Below are 22352 nucleotides of genomic sequence, written 5' to 3' on the forward strand. Positions count from 1 at the left end.
TTGCTGCTTTGGTTTTTCTCTTACTGCAGGGCAGTTTATGGTTCGACGGTCCACGAGGCTGGAGAGGGGAAGTAGGTCAATCGCTTGGATTTGACTCAAAGATCTTCCAGTTGTTGGTTGTGAACTTGTTACTGGAAAAAACTTGCATTTTATCAGAAGGAGTTGTAAGTGATCTCAGCAAAGACCAGGGCTACCTGCACTGTGCATGTTTGGCAGTGCAATTTTTTTTTTTCTTTTTCATGAAATAATGCCTTTCATATGATTTGAATATATTTATTTCAACTGTTACTTTTATTTTTAAATATGAAATATAACACAGAAATTGCATTTTAGTTCATCCAAAAAATAGCATGTGTTTCTAATTTTTTAAAGAAATAACTCGATTTTTAGATCCAAGTTGCTGGAATGGGCACGTATATATTTCGAAACATTTTTTTCGTAGTGTTACGACAATGTAAAGGAGCACCATTCTGACTATGTTTCAGCCTGGCAGTCCCAAGTTGATTCCTTTTCGACCCCACCCTAATATATATATATATATATATATATATATGTGTGTGTGTGTGTGTGTGTGTGTGTGGTACAAGGTGTCCCGGAACTTGGTGTATTAACTTTAGGAGTTGGGACTTGAGGTCGTTTTGGGAAATAATATTAATGTTCTATGAATGTATGTCGGAATCGTAGTGGTTAATGTGTAATGGATATTTATAATTTAATGGTAGTTAAGGGAATTTTTTTTTCCATTTCCCTTTTGCTTCTATGCAATTTGCTGTTTTTCATTATATTTTTTGCTTTGCTTGTCACAGAGTACCTTAATTGCTTATTTCTGCTTGCTAGTTTCAGTAAAAGTAAAGCAATGAAGAGTAGGTAGGCTGGCAACAAGGGCTGAAAACTGAAAGTTTAATCGGTATCTTCATTTATATTTAAATATCCTTTACTCCCCAAACGCTGCAAATCCGACATATGTTCGCACAACATCTGTGTCTTGGAATAATCACAGGAATTACATCCTGAGGTTAGTAGCTCAATTCCTGGGACACCTGTATATTCTCTCTTGTTCCACGGCATTTCCTCGTACTTTACCCTTCATCAATGGCAGGAGTTAAAGGACTGTTCTTCTGTGCTACCATGGCCAGTGGGTAGGGTAGGTAAGTGTCCCTTCCAAGGTAGAAGTCGCATTTACCTGTTCAGGAAGAGACCGAATTTGTACGTCAATTAATTAATTTAAAACTAAAAGTGGTGCAGGAAATGGGCGCCTCTGCGCGGTTGCACAAATAAAGCTGGGCGGCTCAGTTGTTTAGTTATGCAAACGCCCCTCAGCTCCTTCCCTATCCCCTAAAAGGGGGATGGTGGACTACAGGAGGGTGACAACTTCAGCCTGCCGTCTACTGGGTTCACATAGCTCATCAAATGAACCTGGGGTTACAGAAACTACTACTACTACTACTACTACTACAACTACTACTACTAAAACTACTACTACTACAACTACTACTATAACTACAACTGCTACTACTACTACTACTACTACTACTATTACTACTACTACTACTACTACTACTACTACTACTATTACTACTACTACTATTACTACTACTACTACTACTACTACAACTACTACTACAACTACTACTACTACTACTACTACTACTACTATTGCTGCTACTACTACTACTACTATTACTACTACTACTACTACTACTACCGCAACTACTAACAATAAAACTTAAAGTCAAGGCTTTGATTTTGCTAAAAGAATAAAAGGCGCTTTGACTCATTCAAAACTACAATAACATTTACAAAATGTATTGTTGGTACCGTCAAAGGATAATATTTAGCTCTGTATTGAAGGAGTGAAAATCATTCTGTTAACCTCTTCAGTACTGTCATATTATTATTATTATTATTATTATTATTATTATTATTATTATGATGATTTTTATGATTATCATGATGATGATGATGATTATTATTACTGTATTATTATTATTGTTATTATTATTATTATTATTATTATTATTATTATTATGTTATTACAGTACTGCTACTACTACTACTACTACTACTACTACTACTACCACTACTACTACTACTACTACTACCACTACTACTACTACTACTACTACTACTATTTGGTTTTAGATTTTCCTCTTAAACTCAGGGGACAACTCCTGAACTTTTCACAAACAGTCATGGTGTACTATAATAGATTAGGCCCGTAAAAATCCATCTACAGTATCTATCAGTTTATTGTCAATCGCCTTAATCCCGTAGGGGATGGCCACAAACAAATCACCTATATGTCGCCCTGGCCCCAGTCCCCCGCCATTTCACTGCCCTTCCCCCCAGTTCACACTCTCCTCCCTCACATACCTCTCCATTCCATCCTCCCATCTCTCCCCCCCCCCTCCCTTCCACCTCACTCACATACACTCTCCTCATTAGTCTCTCGCTCTCCATCCTCTCATTTCTTTTTTCTTATGCAAGGAAAAAGAAATCAAAAGGCCAGGAGCCCGCAAACCGCTCCTTCCAAGAAAAAAACAAAAACAATACAAAAGAGATCCAGATTCAAGATCCGTTCATTTCGAGATGCCTGGACACACTGCGCTTGAAAGACTGGAGATCGTAGGAAGTAAAAAATACAGACAGAGGGAGAAAGTTCCAGAGCTGAACTGTTGCATAAATGAAGGACTGGGAGTAACGGTTATCTCTTGCATTAGACAGTTGGAGAGAAAAGGAATGAGAGTTTGTTGCTACACGAGTGCTATGCACCCGTCGTAGAGGAAGAGGGATGCAAGCAGAAAATTCAGAGGAGCAGTAACTATTAAAGTAGCGATAAAAAAGAGATAAAGATATAACAGTGCGGCGAAGAGACAGAGGTTGAAGGGAGCCAGTAGGAGGAGAAGGGTTAATGAAACGAAAAGCCTTTGACTCCAATTTGTTGAGGAGAGCTGTATGTGGGGACTCTCACCACATATAAAAGTTGTACTCTACACATGGAAGAATGTAACCCGTGCATACTTCGTCAAGTCAACAACTGCCCAGGAGTAAAGAAGGTACGGAGTCGGCTTAGCACACCCAATCTCTTGGAAGCAGATTTGACGAGAGATGAAATATGATCTTTCCAAGATAAATCCCGAGAGAATGAAACCCCAAGCATTATCAAGGATGATGCAGGATTGAGCTGGATAATAGTGGGTACTCCCGTGGAAGATTTTCTCAAGTTGACAGGTGTAAGAACTGAGTCTTTGATGCATTATAAACAACAAATTTACTTTAACCTCTGTCAAAGGTACGAGCCAAGTCAGACTTTAGGTATGCCATAGCCTCATCCGTTGTTTGTTGAAGTAACTGCTGAGATGAACGCTGCGGAAACCGAATGGAAAGGTGAAGGGTGGAATTATTAGTGTACAAGTGGGTAGGGTTAGATATATAACTAGGAAAGTCATTGATAAATAAAATGAAGAGAGTTGGTTACAGGTCAGAGCTCTGAGGAACACCACTGTTGATAGATCTAAGAGAAGAATGGTTGTTGTCTACAACAGCAGTTATAGAACGACCAGAAAAGAAACTGTAGATGATGGCACAAATAGAAGGACAGGAAACGTAAGAGAGAAGTTTAGAAATTAAAGATTTATGCCAGACTCGATCGAAAGCCTTTGAGATGTCAAGTGCAATGGCAAAGCTTTCACCAAAGTCCCGAAAAGAGGATGACCAGGAGTTTGAAAGGTAGGTGAGAAATCGCCAGTGGAGCGACCCTGGCGGAACCCATACTGACAATCAGAAAGAAAGTTATGATAGAAAAGTTGCTTTAAAATTTTTCTGCTTAAAACAGACTTGGAAACTTTTGAGACACAGGATGTTAAAGCAATTGGGCGATAGTCTGAGGGCTGAGACAGGTCACCCTTCTTTGGGACTGGATGAATGAGAGCAAACTTCCAGCAAGAAGGAAAGGTGCAAGTTGATAGACAAAGGCAAAAAAGTTTACCTAGGCAGGGTGTACTGTAAGCACAGAAGCACAGTTCTTGAGGACAACAGGGAGGACCCCATCAGGCTCATATGCCTTGTTAATATTGAGGCCAGTAATGGAAGCCATGAGGAAGTCAGAAGGGGAAAGTGATGGAGGAACAGCACCAGAATCTAAGGTGGAACTGGAGGAGAAAGTCTGTGCGAAGAAACCTGCTTTATCAGTAGACGAAATAACTACTGAGCCAACAGAGTAGGAAAGAGGAAGGAAGAATAAGGAGGTAAAATTGTGAGGTTTTTGGCAAGGTGCCAGAAGGAGGGGGAAGAATTCGAGTTGGATAGTTGAGAGCATTTAGTATGGATGAAATTACTTTTAGGAGAGCGAAGGACAGACTTAGCACGATTCCAGGCAGAAACATAAAAAAGATGTGATTCAAGGGTGGGTTGGCTCCAGTACCTTTTGTATTCTCCTTGTTTTGAATGGCAATAGAATAAGTGTGATTAAACCAAGGCTTTTTTGCATTAGTCAAAGGATACGAGAATGGAATATATATATATATATATATATATATATATATATATGTGTGTGTCCGACTCTGGGCAAATGCTTCAGGGCCTATATCTCGGGGGCAGTAGCCTATCCCAAGGCCCAGTAGTCCTCCTACACCTCCACATGTCACCACTTCGGCGCTAACACCCATCGTCCATACTGAATACATGCTAAGGCTGTCTCATACAGGAGTGGTGTATTGGTATTAGCGGGGGTACTTTTATGACATGTCGGCGGGTCATCTGGTAGATCAGGAAAGTCTGCCTTTATGGAATTCAAATCCTTAAACTGTTCCCTGTCCCATTCGGGATTCGAACCTGGGTCCATCAGGACTGCAGGCCGCCTCTTTACCAATTCAGCCACCGCCTCCCCCTATGCTTGCATGCCTAAGAGAATATCCTCCGTAATGTGCGAGGCACAATCAGATGGCTCCTGCCCACTGAAGCAATAATCATTCCAGGGAATATCAAAGAAGTACTGCCTGACGGCCTCCCATTCAGCTGCTTCAAAGTGTCACAACCAACGTTTGTTTGGAGGGTCTACAGGTTGTACAGGAGCGATAGGACTAGTTAAGGTAATGCGGTTGTGATCGAAGCAGCCCAACAGAGAGAAATAATTAACAGTGTAAGCAGAAGGATTAGTTGTAAGGAAGAGGTCAAGTATGTTGGAACTCTCTGCATGATGGTCAGGGATACGGGTAAGCTGCTGTACAAGCTGCTGTAGGTTATTAAGGATAAAAAAGATGTAGGTTTGTTCACCAGGTGGATCAGTGAAAGGAGAGGAGAGCCAAAGGTGGTGGTGAACATTGAAATCTCCTAGAATCGAGAGATTTCAGAGAAAGGAGAAACGGATAGGATGTGTTCCATCACAGAAGTAAGACAGTCAAAGAATTTTTCATAGTCAGTAGAATTAGGGGATAAGCAAACTGTCAGATGTATTTAGTCGGAGAATGAGAGGAAAGCCATAGCCAGAGAGTAGAGAATTCAGAAGAGTCAAGTTCAGGAATACGAGAGCAAGATAAGTCATTGCATACATATACACAGCAGCCACCTTTGACTTTGAAATGAGTATCGAGAAGTAGGATGATACAGAAAAGGGTTTACTGTCAGTTGCTTCAGACAGCTGAGTCTCAGTTAAGAAGAGAAGGTGAGGTGTAGGGGAGAGGTGGTGCTCAACAGGGAGAATGTCAGAGGAAAGGCCGCGAATGTTGCAGAAATGTGAGTCAGATAGTGGTTCCAGGCAGCTCGTTTAGTCGTCTTCAGGAGAGGGGCGGAAGGTGAGAGCATTTTTGATCTATTTTGATCCCCCTCTCCCTACCGCCCTGGGGATTCTGAGATTTTTAGACACCATTTTAATTTTCCTGTTGTAAATATTGAAAAGAAAGTGTAGTGTGTAATGTGCCTGTAGTTTGGTGTTGACAGTTAGAGATACTTGTAATGGAGAGCATGCTGCCGTATTCTCTGTGTTACTGAAACACTGAAAAGGTTCAGCAAAGGGGTTGGTCAGGATCTAGTCCCAAGGGTTGATGAAACTGCAGCTCCATCTCTCCCTGTCATCAGCTTTCCATCCACCTTGGGAGTACTGCCCTGTTCGACTGGTGCTACAGTCTACTCCTACCATCTCGATGCATTTCTCCTAACGCTTTCTGTCACATCCACATCTATCTCATCCATAAATATCAATTTCTGTAAAGCATCAGTCAATCACATGCCTTTCTTTGTAATGAATCTCATGATATTTCTGTAAATATAATATGCCACAGCAAAGGGAATTTTGCTATTGGAATTAGGATGACCATGGCCACTTCATATCAATATTTCCAAACCTGTTCCAAAGACAAAAACAATAATCCATCCATCCATCCATCTATTTGTCTATTTATGTACTTCTTTATATGCATCAAACACCGGTGATCGTAACCAATATGACTACCTCACTAAATTTGGGTACCTGTAGCACTTCCATGATTTTTGCATTATTGAAATGTTCTCTGAATAAGAAGCAGCATGTTACATATGAGATTTTTCTTGTCTTATTTATAAATCTGTAAAATAACCTGTCACTGAGAAGTCTTCAGCCCTCATATTCCAAAAGTTGATGTCGACATCAAAGATGACATGGGTGCCGGCCCTCACCAACTTGCCCATACTAGCTGGCAACTCGCTAAAAGTGTTGAAGGTCACTCTTTCTGTGTCCAACAGGTCCCCAAGCTCACGAAATATTCCAGATTCCACGGCCTGCAAGGGAGGCATTCAATTAAACAGCTTTGCATTACTCAAAGTAATATGTCCCTGGCAATATTGTTTATTTCAGTTGTATGTCTAAGGTTACTAGTTTCTTTAGTTAGAATGCTTAACTAACTACTAATGTTTAAATGTGTGTCATTATAAAATCATACACAACGTACAGTACAGAGACACAAATCTCCCAGTCATTGTCAGAAGAAAATTTACAACTCACGAAGCACACTGAAAATCCCTCTTCAGCTTATGTGTCTGGGATGGTTCGATGTTTCCGTTATGTATTTATCAAACCTAGGGGAGTTGCTTGTCTCTCTGACTGTACATTCCTAAAATTGTTATAATAATAATATGCTTTAATGATCTCCAAAATTTTTATAATCCGCCTCCTGTAACCGTGAATGTCACTAAAACCTTTCAGTACTATGACTTACCAACCTCGTTACCCCCACCACAACTCCACACCGCTAACCACCTTTACTCTTCTTCACAATGATTCTTTCAGCATCTCGAGTAACTGCATTTCCCGGACCTACTTGGTTTTCATTTACAAATGATTATCACCTGGCCATGACAGACCTTCACACCACAGGTCAGCCTCTTGTTTCCTGGTTGCAACAAATATATGTAGCCTACTTGACATTCCTGACAATTTTCTCATTAGCTGTTTCATAGTTAGACTCTTAGTTGTGCTTCTTGATTTCCTTTGCTCTTTCACTTATTTTCCGTTTTCAGCATTGTCCTTGCAACCCATTTGTATTTCGGTATATGAACATTTTCACTTTATCACTGGTTCAGTCTTAATGACGCTCACTATCATCTTCACAAGCAAAGCATATTTAGATTTTTTTATGTAGCTTATCAGGACGAGGATAATGTTAATTTCGCTTAATTGAGTTACACTGGGGCCTATACTGAATTTTAGGGTAGCGGCCTGAGATGCACTTGACTGTGGCAACAACCAGTGCTGAGTGCTCGATAAACTTGCATCTATTCAGGTTCTTCCAGTTAGAACATAGACTGAGTCACACACAGGCACACAAGACGGAGAATTTCCGTCTTGCGTGCCATTGATTCACTCTTGTAGACATATTTGTAGCCATGTTTGGGTGGCTTGCTGACGATTTCAAGAGACCACCCTTCGTATCTCTTTGTGTCATTGAGATTATGCTACTTTGAATTGTGCTCCCTCAGTATACATGTGAAATACTGGCACTAAAAAGGACGCATCTCGATTATCTTTCCTTGATAGGTTACACCACACATTCATTTACTCGGAGGTTGAATGAGTAAAAGTAACCCCCATTCCCTACACTCTAGAAATTTGGTAAATGGATGCAAGTAATACAAGTGTAATGAAGACCAGAGAATTAAGTGAACAAAGCATTTTACATTTTTAATATACTTTACTAATATTATGCACGTATCATTCGGGAGTTATCAAGAATAACCTACTTATTCCAGTGAGTAATTATCACTTACCTTCCTCACCCTTTTTTCTCCCACTATATAGTGTGCGAAGGATCCAGAAACAAGAGAAGAAAAGTATAAAAATAGTAGGGACGACCGAGTGCTCAGTAAAAATTAGCCACACGTCTATTTACTCACTGTTAAGGGGGAGGGGGGGCTGGCACTCTGCCTTTTGAGCGGTACATCACAATTCATCCATGGACATGTGAAACTGCCAGACAGTTCCCTTGGTAATGAAGTATAATTTCTTGGAGTATTACATATTTTCCTTGAATAATTCAAGAAATAACTTGAGCTTTGTGAAAATTATTACTTCACTTTCTAATGACTACCTTGTGATGAACAGTACTTTACAAATGTTTTTTGCTGATTTTCTTACGAAAGAATAGCCTTTTAGCAACGATTAACAGCAAACCAATATTCAGTATCTCTCCTCTGAATGGATAATCATAAGCTGTTCCTTATAAATAGCCAGAGAAGCATGTGATTTCTGATGAAGAAAACATGAATGACTGAATATACATTCTTACCAAAGTATCATATACGAATTCCCCTTCAAATTGCAAAAAAGAAAAAAAAAACTCAAAATGGTGAAAAACAACTGAGTTATAACAATTTTAAGAGAAAAAAGTTACTTCTAAAAAAAAAGCCCATTACAGATTTAACAGCCGACCTTTAAACAGTGGTGTCATTTAAAAGGCTCCCGCACTATAGTCACCCGCATCTTCAACACTCCTCCGACGAAGTTTTCTTCCGCACCAACTCATGCTCTCTGTCTCTCTGTTTCCGTTTACTTTTCGCTTATTTCAGTTGCTGAAAATCCAAGCTCAGTTCCAACATGACCGTTCATGTGTCCAATATTACAGTCACACAAGGCCTTAGCAATTGCAAAGTCCAGTATCTGCTTCTTTGCACTTTCGAACTTTGAGCAATAACACCATATTCTAGAGTGTAAATGTTTATTTGGATTTTGTTTTTGTTTTTCCATGCAAGCAACCAGATAATAATTTGTCACTAGTGAGCCTCTTGTATTCAGTCACTAGTGAGCCTGTTGTATTCAGGTAACTCTTTTCTAGTATTATGTACTCATCGTTTTCTACATGAGCATCAGTTTTATGAGAAACAGGGAGTTTCCTCTTCTCTGGATTTGACAGGAGTGGCTGCTGGCTGAAGTCACGTGCGCCTGGTCCAGCTGACTGGGAAACAGTGGAACCTTGCACAGGTGTTGATTGTTGTCTCTCTTTTCTCTTCCAGATCCGTTCTTCTCTGCCCTTTTCAAGGATTTTACTCCATTTTATACTGCACCTCTTTCGCCTAGGCATGGTAACAGTTGCGTAAGTGGAAGGATAAATAAAACAAAGTACACCTCTTGCGAAGCACGTCTTCCCTTCTCCTTGGGATGTGTCCTACTGATTCAGACTTCTGCCTAGGGAAGGGTGTGTGTATCAGTGTTGTAGGTCTCGAGACCAGTTCGATGTGGTCTTGGTCTTGATCTTGGTCTCGCTTGACGTGGTCTTGGTCTTATTCTTCGTCCCGAAGCTTCTGGTCTTGGAGTTTTGGCTGGAGACCAGATCGAGACCAGCATTACAAAGTGCATCGCGGCATGGAGAAGGTCGGAATTTATGATCATACACAGAGAAAAATCACGGCTGATTCGATTCATGGCGCGCCATACAGCGTTGTACTGTCTATAGATACTGCCTGGCTAGCACTACGGTGATGATGCACGAGCTGAGCCCTGCAAGCGCCGATAGAGTGCATGCGAGTCGAGAAAGCATGCATGACGTGGCCATGCTCGCAGTGATAATCTCCGTTTGCACGCACACATGTTTGCAGCTCTGTTCACCTCCGTGTACTCCATATACGTGTATAGTGTATGCAGTCCCTGCATCCTTCGTACACATACAGTACACCACAGGTTAAGCTAGTTCGTTCAGAAAACGTAACCAAAAAAATTTCTATTCTCCTATGTTTGTTTCTTCATGCCAGTGATGCAATGAGAGCAGAAATATTTTACCTAGATGTTCAGTTGTTCACATATATTAAATTTTGTAAACGTATTTCCTTCCTTCCAGGGGCGTAACCAGGATTTTGGAGCGATGGGGGCCAAGTCAGACATCAGTGGCCTCCAACCTTTCGAGTTATGACCCTTCAGAGCTTCCAGTTGGCTATCACGGAGGGTTTCAGTGACTTCTGTGACCTTTTAACCTTTTAAACGCGGCCGTGTACAGCCGATCCCCCCCGTGTGGCGGGGTTGTAGCGGGGTCTGAGTACCTGTGGGAAAATATTTCCCAAAAATCAGAGATTAACCCTAGAACATTAAAATTTTTATGGCATATAGTATAGTACTTACATTCAGCTTTCTCCTGAGACAGGTGTTGAGCCTTCGTGGACTACCAAAGGACTTGTGGAGACTTGCATATTTGGGTAACAAAGTCTTCACTTTCACACCTCCAGCAACCCGGTTTCCCCTCTACCACAGCCTCAATCTGTCACAGTACACTTTATACAACAACGTACAGGTAGTTTGGAATTCGTATTTGTACAATAAGCACTGAAAATAAGGCTACAATCAACGGAGCGTACGGCCGACATGCAGCATGGCGGCGGTCTTCCCGTCACTGAACACACATTTCCCTTTTCACAGCTAAAAACACGTATATTACATTATTTTCCTTCATAGTACTTCGCAAAGGCTCGCTGGGCACTATAACGGCCATAAAAATCAGTCACTGCCAGTATTGTGAAGCGGGAATGAGAAAGACCACCGCGGCGCGATTTTATTCTTCCTTACGGCAGGCACTTTATTCTCGCTCCTGTCGGCCACTCGCACTTCATTTCTATCGCTCATTTTCACTCTCGCTGTCAGTTTAGTACCTTATTCATCAGTGTCACTGTCATTTCTTATAAAAATAATATTTTCTACACACCAAACTGTCACTGTCAGAACATAAATTAGAAAAATATGCTTTCAACTTCTTACACTGGAGTGACTGTCACTCTCAATACTTATATTATTCCTATGTACAATTATTTACACTGAAATCACTGTCACTGTCAGTGCTTTTACAACTACATACACTAATTTACACTCAACAGACTGTCACTGTCAGTACGTACAAGAAAACTAAACACTAGTATCACTGTCACTCTCAGTATTATTTACAAGATTCTTACCCTTATTTTCAATATCTAGTCAGGCTGTGGTAGTCAAAGAAACACGGGTAAGCGCAGAGGGGAATTTTGCACTCTTTGCACTGCAAGGAGGTGCGCCTAAATGTTCTGTCTTGCCTGGCAGTGTGGCTGCACACATGACACCTCCTCAGTGCTTTTCCCCTCTTGGCAGTGCTAGGCAGTGGCTCCAGGCGGTGTCGCTGAAGGTAGTCCTGGCACTGTAGGCGGTCTGGAGGTGTGTGTGAGTGGCGCCTGGGACCTGATGGCAGTACCTGCCCAAAACGCTGAAGCAGCTGGTACACACAAGTCTTAGAAAAACGCCGGAGAAAGTAGTTTGCTGGCTTCCCGTTCTTGATCTTATACAAGATGAAGGCGTTCAGCATGCACATATCAAGCAAGTGCAAGAGCACCTTCCTGTACCAGCAACGGTTCCTCCTAAGGCAGTCCATCTCTCCGATCATCATATCAAACTTGTCCACCAGCCGCATATTGACGTTGTAGTCAATAACAGCATCAGGCTTCATCACAGGATCGCCAGTCCTTCTGTCGACCTTCCCTGTGGCTTGCATTTCCCCCTTGTGAACTGTGGTGAGCACATTGACGATCCTCTTGTCGTGCCACCTGATAGCCAGCATTTTGTCTGACTTTTTTCAGGTGCACGTCTCCCCGCTTTGATCCTTCAGCCTCGGGGAAGGCGGGTAGTGTGCCCTATTGCTCCAGACAGTGCCACAGGATCTGACGCCGTGTTCTGAAAGGTACTTGGCGAGTTTGGGAGCTGTATAATAATTGTCCGTATACAGGACATGATTCCCGCCAAAGTACTTTTCCAAAAGCACTTTCACCACAGAACCAGAGGATCCAAGGGGGTCAGTCTTGTCCAAGTCCACATTGCTGGCAGTGTAGATAACGAAGTCTAGGATGAACCCTGTCTTGCAGTCACACAGCACGAAAAACTTTATTCCAAAGCGGTGGCGTTTGCAAGGAATATACGTACTGCGTGAACCGAAGACGGCCCCTGAACAAAACCAAGGACTCGTCAATCACAACTTTCTTGAAGGGCCGAAGGAACGTCATAAACTTGTCCTTGATCAGGTTCAGGATTCCCCTCACTTTCCATAGTGGGTCAGTTTGGGAAGGCTCATCGTCGTTGGGAAAGTGAAGGTACGTCATGGGTTGCCTGAAACGATCACGATTCATGTACTTGTTGAAGATGGGTGTGGGGTAAAGATCGTCAGCACTCCAGTACTCCTCGAGCTTGTGCTTCAAGTTATGTGGCATGAGAAGCATCAAGCCGATGAATACAAATAGTTCCCGGATCATAACAGGAACCCATGTTGCCATCCGCGACGTGGATGGCGTTGCAGCTTCACCTTCACCTTCACGAACTGCAGCAGATTGCCCTTCATACCTGTTCGTCTCGGTACAAATCTGCTCCATGACTTCGTTATTCAGGAAGGCCAACAGGTAGTCCAGACATTCACCATCCTCGGGGACAGGGAAGTCAGCTTGTATCCCACACCCACTGGCATCAAAGGGCAGATCCTCTGGCACAAAATCTGAGCCCTCAGACCACACGAAGGCATCCAGAGTGCCCTGCCTAGGCTGGGAGGGGGTGGGGGAGGCGGGGGGTGAGGCAGGCCATGTGGCAGTGGGTGAGGCAGGTGGCGAGGCAGTGGGTGAGGCAGGCCGTGTGGCAGAGGCTGTGCTAGGTCGTGTCTGTGTGGTGGTGGTGGTGGTGGGGAGATAAGGAGAAGGTTCAAGGTCACTCGCAGTGGCCTGAGTGGTGAGTTGCCTAGTGCGAGAAACCTTACCACTAACTCTAACACTAGGCGACACTTTCCTACTCCTACCAGCATGAACACGGGGCCTACGGAAACCTCTACACAAACCAGACTGCTTACTTCCCTTCCGAGGTGGTGAAGGAGACTCCGAAGACTCAGGAGAAAGCACAGCAGAAGATGACGACGAGAGAATGGGGCTGGGAGTGCTTGGCGGTATGGCGGCAGCGTGACCTGGTGTAGGGGACAATGGCCGGTCTGAGGAAGACAATGGCTGGGAACCAGGGTCACCACTTCGCTTCCTCTTGGCCCCCTTACCATACACTATTCCCCTTTTCACTGGAGCCTTGCCTGTTGAGGTGCTGGGCACAGGAATTGTCACTTCAGGCACCTCAGACTCAGCACTCGATAGAGTGTCTGACTCGGCAAGGCTCGATAAAACTCCTACGTCACTACCATAATCCATTGATGCTTTCAACAATTCAATGCCTATAGCCGAGTCACTAAGGCCCTTAGCAATTCCTAGTAAGGGTTTGGACAGGGTAGAGGTCACAAAGCCCTTTTTTGGAGGGCTGGAAGGCACAGACTCGGAAGAGCTTGAGTGAGACATGGTGTCACCTTCAAAGATTGCGGTAAACTGACGCTAAACAGGGGCAAACCACGGGAAAAAATGCTAGTGTGACAACTGGGGAAACAAGCGTTTCCAATTAGCATAAAGTGCTTGCGAGAGGAAGGCACAGATTGACACGTCCGAGCTGTCCGTGCGCTGCCATATCGCACGACGAGGGGGGGCCGGGCAGCGGTGCGTGAGTGGGTAAAAAAAATGATACTTGGCAACAACCGAGGTCAGTGGTACAAAGGTCAAGTGTGCTAAAAGTAGCTAAAGGGTGGCGGTACTGATAGACAATACCAGCTGGAGCCTGCTTGCCCGCAGTTATTCAAAATTTACTAGAATCGCAAACGCGATGATCCGCCGTTATGTCCTTTTCGCCGAGCGTCGCAAACACTACGATCCCCATTTAAGGGGTTAAGAAGAAATTAGAATAATTTCCAGTGTTTCACAGCCACCCTCGTATTTCACACAACTTATTCGCCTGCGAGCGCAGAGCCATGGCCATGTGGCCCAGTGGCGCTTCTAACCCCAATAAAGTGGGGGTGCCACCTGGGGGCCGATAAATCATCTGTAGCAGCAAGAAGGGCAGTGAGCAGAATTGAATGAGGGCCCCTTTCAAGAAGGAAAGTTAGTGAAAACTGTTCTCTTAAACAAATAGTGGGTACGACAGTAAGAAGTATTTGGAGCACTTACGGAAGTAAAATATATATTTCATATTTATGAATTTTTTTTGCTTCCCACCTCTGTATCCCGAAACCCCTTCGGTCTCTTGTGTAATTATCCTGAAAAATAGGTAGTCCCCCTCGACTGTTCACGAGAAACGAAAGATTAATATATTGTGTATGGAACATTTGGGCACAGGTAAAGCTCGGAGAGAAGAAATTAGTATTTCAAAAACCAGCTTTCGCATGAGGAAGGTACAGCTATCCATGAGTACGATGGCACTGACAAAATATACACCACCATACATTATGACTTCAAAACCTACTTTCAAAAGTTTAAAAACTTAATAAACTGACAAAAGCCGTTAACATCGGTGTGCAGGGCCGTAGAGAGCTATGACCGCGCCCTAGGGTGCCTGGAAAACGTTTGAAACGGGCCAGAAAAAGAAGCAATATTGTCACAGTCCTGGTGTGGGCCCTGGTCCCTCCATACTCTTGAGTTTTGGCCCCGGGAATTATCCCCACTGCCCTCTTCTCTCTTTCATTTTAACTCATGTGTGATAATCAACTTAAATTCACTTAAAAGATGTAGCGTGTCGCATCGATACATAATCTGCAACTGGGTGATTGGTTTACTAGTGCACTCACTCTAGAGACCGAGACACCCGTGAAAACTGACCAGCAATGCAGCACCTGCAGGCTGCAGCTACTTTTCATTATTTCAGCAGACACATTAATTCTTGGACTTGGTCTCGGAGGGTCTGGTCTTGGTCTTGGTCTCGGAGGGTCTGGTCTTGGTCTTGGTCTCGGAGGGTCTGGTCTTGGTCTTGGTCTTGTCTCGGAGGATCTGGTCTTGGTCTTGGTCTCGGAGAGTCTGGTCTTGGTCTTGGTCTCGAGGTGCCTGGTCTTGACTACAACACTGGTGCGTATCGATACCAAAGTATCAATATTTCGATACCAGCCCAGTATCGGAGGTAGGCTATCGATACTGATGGCAGGGTGTCGATACTTTTGAGTACTTTTGGAAATAAAGATAATAGCGATTATGATATGACATATCCATCCATCCATCAACCAGTCCTACTTCGTCCCATGAGGAGCGTAGGAGCCCGGGGCTAGGCAAGATGGTCCTGACATTTAAGATGAGAGCGACCAACCTCACTCATCCCTGAATGGCATCACATGAGCAATAAACCCCAACCATCTCTTGGATATAAACCTTCAATGGCTCAATCCGATTGGAGTACCGTAATTACCCACTTAACCAACAGGCGCCATATTTTGGTTATATGGTTACCACCCAGCGTGGTAAATGGTTCCCTGTTGTACATGGAAACCATTTGGCTTGTCACTCAGTGTAGAGTCACCCACATGCAGAAGGAAGAGGAAAGAATGAAGGAACGAAAGACAGAAGAGGCAGTGTAAAGTCACCCGTAGGCAGAAGAGGAAAGAATGAAGGAAAGAAAGACAGGAGAGGATGGAAGGAAAGAAGGACGGAGGAGAGGAAAGGGCAGACACCTGAGAGCAGCACTACATCAAGTGAGTGGATGGTGAGCGTCCCCACCTACCACAAATAACTTATCAAAACTAATATAATTCGCCGTATGGCAGGTCTAAGGAGTCCCACACTTAGTTGCCAGTTTCACTGCAGTAAAAGTGTACAGAGATATTTCCATAACGTGGTTATTTTGACAAAATAGATTATTAATTCAAGCAAGCATTCATATGTTCCTCTCATGAGAGAGAAACATGATACACCCCCCCCTCCTCCACATCCACCTACCTAGCGAGTTGCAACTTCACCTAAGCTAATAATAATAATAATAATGATAATATTAATTATGAAGATGATGACAGAGTAAAAAAATATTCGCACAGGGTGAGTTCAAGGGATGGTATGGAAGTTTGTGTTTTTATATTTATGGGAATTTTGAACCTGTATCATCATTCTACCCAAGCTGCAATTGAGTGTGTGAGTGTGTGTGTGTGTGTGTGTGTGTGTGTGTGTGTGTTCAAGCCTGTCTGCTTTTCCATTTTAATCAGAATGAAAGGAAGGAGGACCTTCTTACGTAGCATTCGAGTAATACCAGAACACCAATTTATATTAAGTTACTGAGGTAAATTTAGAACTTGTCACAGAAAAAGAAGAAGAAAAAAAAAGATAACTAGAGCTTGATAAGAGAAAATCAAACTTTTGAGCCCTGAAATAATCTCCCCCCCCCAAAAAAAAAGCCTTCCTTCACGAGTTTCTTTTTATAAGGCTCAGTATATATATATATATATATATATATATATGTATTGTTACGGAACAGAGACTAAAATCACTACTGTCCTGCAAAGTTCCAGGTTCAAAACAAAAGAGTTAGGTAAAATTACAAGTTAAAGTTTAATGCTCAAACTAACAACTAAACATTCAGGACTCATAAGGATAATGTAATGGCAAAAAACAGGTTAAATATATGGTTAACTGCAATAGCCTCTATTAACACAAAATTAGCAAGAGTAAATTTATCTAAGTCAGCCATGATAAAATGAGAAAACCGGATAATGCTCAATTAATGCAGGATATATTATTACAGATACAAAATATTATCAATAATGGCTGACATCAAAAACTCCACATGAATCACAAAAACCTTACCAGGCCTACGAATTAACACCTTATGCTATACAGTACAAGAAAAAATGTAATAACACTTATACTCAAATTACACAGCAGCCAGATGGTTGGAGACTTCCTGAGCACTCACAAAAATAATAACAACTGTACAGGGGAGGACAGAGATGTGAACAAAATGAGGAGTAGATCTAAGTGGCAATTAATGCAGAGACTGAGCTCATTATATAGGGGCTGGCAGAGCTTGATACAACTTGTAAGAAGGACGCGCAAATGAAGCCATAGGGGACAAAGAGTTGACAATCCTGCTCTGAACAACAGAAAGAATGACTTACTCTACTATAGGGGGAAGAAGGGGGGAGTGAGGTAAAACACGCTAGCCTGGTCACTATGGAAGCCACGAGGCGAATCGTGATCAAACATGCAGCATACTGTACGTTAGAATTATACAAAGGATGATGAAATTATAGGCTATGTAACACCTCCCCACAAAAAAAAAGAAATTTACAAAGGAAATTTCTTATTACTCTAAAACAATGTCTAAAGTCTAGATAAGCAATCTGCAATAACATTTTCTTTCCCCTTGACATGTTGTATGTCTAATGAATACTCCTGAAGAAGTAGACTCCATCTTGTCAATCTCTGATTTTTATCTTTAAACTTACTAAGAAATTTCAGTGGGTTATGATCGGTATAAATGACTATGGGGTCAAAACCAGAACACAAATAAAATGGAAAATACTGTAAACCCAAAATCAAGGCCAAAAGCTCTTTCTCAATAGTTGAGTAGTTCTTTTGAGGTGGAGTGAACTTCTTACTGTAATAAGATACAGGGTGTTCAATACCCTGATCATCCTCTTGCAGCAAAACAGCCCCAGCTCCTGTATCACTTGCGTCAACAGCCATCTTAAAAGGCTTAGCAAAATTTGGAGTAGCGAGCACTGGCTGACTTAATAGGATAGCTTTAAGTTTACTGAAAGAGGATTCACAGTTATCAGTCCAGACAAATTTAACTCCCTTTTTCAGTAGGTCTGTAAGTGGTGATACAAGAATTGAAAAGTTAAGAACAAATCTCCTGTAATAACCTACCATTCCCAAAAATTTCTGTAGCTCTTTCCTACTTTTAGGTCTGGGAAGATCACTTGTAACCTGAACCTTAGCTCCTGGTGGTGCAACGTGTCCATCACCAATTACGTACCCAAAGTACTGAACTTTAGCTTGACCAAACTCACACTTTGATAAATTAGCTACAAGATTAGCCTGAACCAAACGCTCAAGAAATTTACTGACATGGCATAGGTGATCTTTCCAGTTGTCACTGAAGATTAATACATCATTAATATAAACAACACACCCTGCCAAACCCTCTGTTACAACATTCATGAGCTTCTGAAATGTGGCTGGTGCATTCTTTATACCATATGGCATTACAGAACATGCAAAAGTCTTTCCTAGTGTTACAAAACATGAGATCTCCCTAGCACGTTCAGTCATAGGTACTTGCCAGTATCCCTTTAACAAATCAAACTTACTTATGTACCTAGCCTTTCCGATCTTGTCTATGCAATCTTCCACACGAGGGAGAGGGTAAGTGTCTGTTTTGGTTATCTGATTAACACGTCTGTAGTCGATGCAAAGCCGCTGTGACCCACCTGGCTTAGGGACTAGAGTGACAGGAGAACTCCACTCGCTCTGACAGGGCTCAATCATCTTGTGGTCCAACAGGCAGCCAAGCTCCTTCTGGATGAGAGGAACTTTCACTTGGTTCACACGGTAAGGAGGCAGTTTAACTGGCTTTGCGTCTCCAACATCGACATCATGCATCAACACAGTGGTTCTTCCTGGAGTGGCACGGAACACTTGCGGGTACTCCTGCAGTAATGCCGAAACTCCTGCCTTTCCTCGGGAGCTAGATGAGAAAGCTTAGTCTGGAGATCATTCATGATATCAGGATTCTTCCCCAAACTATCACTCAGGCTCATGCTGCATGGGAGAACTTCACTTGCAGACTCGGGTGGAACAGCTACAGTGCAGACTGGGTTATTTTCGTCCCGCCCGTGATATAACTTTAGCATGTTGATGTGACAAAGTTGCTTGTTCTTTCTACGAACTGGTGTGGCGCTGACATAGTTGACATCACTGAGTTTCTTCTCCACGAAATAAGGACTACTAAACTTGGCTTGAAGAGGTTGCCCATGCACTGGTAGAAGAGTCAAAACCTGATCTCCTGGCTGAAAGTGGCGTAACCTGGACTTCTTATCATACCAAGTCTTCATCTTCTCCTGAGCAGCTCCTAAATTCTCTCTCGCCAGCTGTAAAGCAGTGGACAGCTGTTCTTTGAACTTCATCACATACTCCAGCAGGTTGACGTCATCTTCCTCCGACAGCCAGCATTCCTTGAGTAGCTTAAGGGGTCCTCTTACTTCATGGCCAAACAGTAGTTCAAATGGTGAGAAGCCCAGTGATTCATTTGGAGATTCTCTTGCGGTAAATACAACGAATGGAAGACCTTTATCCCAGTCTTTCTGATGTTCCAAACAGTATTTCCTGAGCATCGATTTGAGTGCTTGATGATATCTCTTCAACGCTCCTTGGGTCTGGGGATGGTAAGCTGAAGACGTGATCTGGGTGATGCCCAACTCTTTCAGAGACTGCTTGAAAACATTTGACATGAAATTACTTGCCCGGTCTGACTGTACCTCCTTGGGCAGACCAAACTTTGTGAAGAACCCTAGCATTTCCTTAACCACGTTCTTTGCTGAGATATTTCTAAGTGGAATGGCTTCAGGATAACGAGTAGCCATATCAATCAGGGTCAACACATAAGAAAATCCTGAAGAAGTTTTAGGAAGAGGGCCCATAATATCCACCAACACACGGGTGAATGGCGCCTCAAAAAAAGGAATGGGAACTAGAGGCGCAACCTTTTCGGTCTGATTACACTTCCCCACAACTTGACAGGTGTGACAAGACTTACAATACCAGGAAACATCTCTGAAGATACCTGGCCAGTAGAAGTGTTTCAAAATGCGTGCCACAGTCTTCCTCTCTCCAAGGTGTCCTGCCAAACTGGAATCATGAGTCACTCTAATGATATCCTGCCTACAAACACGAGGGATGACAACTTGATGTACAACCTCCCATTCACAGTCGGCTGATGCTATTGGGGGTCTCCACTTCCTCATAAGTACTCCTGACTTTATATAATAACAAGTAGAAGCACCAGCTGACTCTTCCTCACTGCAAGCAGAGTTAGCTAGACCTTTCAACTTAGGGTCAGCAACCTGCAACTCAACCAACTCTTGACGAGACAAATTATCAACACTACGGGGTACTGCCTCATCTGGTGAGTGGTCCAAATTAGCAAGAAAAGTGTCAGCTAGGATAGCATCATCATCATCATTATCCTCTAAGTCACCAGTAACTTTAGACTTAGCCCTAGTGACAGCACATGCAGAGAACACATCAGGGACATCACAATCCTGGGCCGCAGTCACTGGTTCACTAGACAACTGAGGAGCTGGACACACTTGACTTCCACCAATATCATTTCACTAGACAACTGAGGAGCTGGACACACTTGACTTCCACCAATATCATTTCCAAGTAAGAAAGTTACACCTGACATTGGGAGTGTCTCAACCAACCCAACCATAACGGAACCATTAACAAAACCAGACTCTAAATTCACTCTGCACAGAGGGACAGGGAAGTAATTATTCCCTACACCTTGTAAGATTACAGTTTCATCAGAGGAATTAACATTAGAGCCTAGAACACTGGTCAGCATAAGGGATTGGCAAGCACCTGTATCACGATATATTTTAACTGATTTCCTGTCATTACTGTCCAGAGGACTGACAAAACCATCAGACAGGAAATTAGCACATGAACTCTTGAGAGTGTCACCCACGTTACTGCTCAAAAGAGGAGCTCCATCATGAGAATTTAATTTACCCCTCAAAGCAGGTTCAGTTAACTCGGTTAAAGAATTCTGGGAACTCTCAAGGGTGGACACTAGACCAACTGACTGAATATTTAAAGACTCCTTTTTGTTCACATCACGCTGTCTCCTGAAACATTTCTCCGTAGTATGACCAAGCTTACTACAATAAGTACATTTACTTTTCTGAAATGTAGAGGTGGAGCTGGTATTTACTTCCTGAGAAACATCTTTATTCTCTTTCCTGTTACCTGTACTCTGAGTAGAGGCAACGTACTTACTCTCAGCTTTCCTTTTTTCTTTAGAATATCTCTTGTGAGTGAGAACATATTCATCAGCTAAAACTGCAGCATCAGACAAATTATCTATTCTTCTCTCATCAAGATATAGGCTTACATCTTTATTAATACACCTTTTGAAGTCCTCCAGCAAAATCATCTGCTTAAATTTATCAAAATCAGAATTTACATTCTTAGAATTTAACCACTGCTCTAACAGTTCTTCTTTGATTTTTGCATACTCAACATGGGATTGCTTATCTTGTTTATAAGTTGTCCTAAATTTTACTCTATAGGCTTCAGGAACAAGCTCATAGGCCTTAAGAATGAAGCTCTTAACTACATCATAATTATCAGATTGATCCTGAGGCAAAGATGCATAAGTTACTTGAGCTTTACCGGTGAAAACACTCTGAAGGAGTACTGGCCAATACTTTTTGGGCAGCAAACTGGATGAGCTCTTCAGAAAATGAAGTCTCCAGATCGTTGGGATAGACATCCAGTAATTTCTTTGCTGCTCGAGACAGCTCTTCAGAGGATAGCTTTGTCAGTCATCCAAAGCAGCCAAAACGACTTGACATCAGTTAATACGCACGCAGGCGTTGGTCAAGAGAAGCTATGAACTGATCGATGACAGGAATGAAATTCTCTGCCCTATATTTTTCAGATGGGCTGATCTGTGCTTGTTCTGCCTGACCAGAGTCCAATGGATTTAGGCGAATACTGCGGTGTCGCTTTCGTGTATGAACGTATTCTGTGGAACCTGACAGTTTTTGACCCTGCCTCTCATAACTGTCAAAAGAATCGTGTTTACACACCACGAAATCTTTCAGGTTGGCAAATGACGCAACAGCGACATTCAGATCGAGTTTTTGCTTTGGAGACCTTGAGTGATTGCACTGACTCTTTGAAGAATGTCATTCCAGAAGGCTGTGTAAATGCCTGTCTCCAGCAGACAGGTCTTAGCTGCCAATCCTTGTGCCTCACAGCGTACACAAGCCCTTTCATCGAAGTCATCACTTATCTCTTCCAATGCATTCTTGATTTCACTGTAGCCAGAC

The 22352-nt window shown here is 42.6% G+C and overlaps 1 protein-coding gene across 1 annotated transcript in view; it reads right to left on the reverse strand.

Annotated features, from left to right (window-relative positions):
• LOC145407125 (glutamate receptor ionotropic, delta-2-like) overlaps positions 1-22352 on the reverse strand; it is a 101818-nt gene that overhangs the window by 25753 nt on the left and 53713 nt on the right. Inside the window, exons 6-7 of the mRNA XM_080278147.1 lie at positions 6573-6753; positions 1084-1183 (exon numbers count right to left, since the gene is read on the reverse strand). Coding sequence (XP_080134273.1) covers positions 1084-1183; positions 6573-6753 — 281 coding nt within the window. The remainder of the gene's footprint in view (positions 1-1083; positions 1184-6572; positions 6754-22352) is intronic.

The sequence above is a fragment of the Coenobita brevimanus genome, chromosome 8, assembly GCF_032717465.1.
Source record: "Coenobita brevimanus isolate Jiangsu-jjx chromosome 8, ASM3271746v2, whole genome shotgun sequence".
NCBI classification, from domain to species: domain Eukaryota; kingdom Metazoa; phylum Arthropoda; class Malacostraca; order Decapoda; family Coenobitidae; genus Coenobita; species Coenobita brevimanus.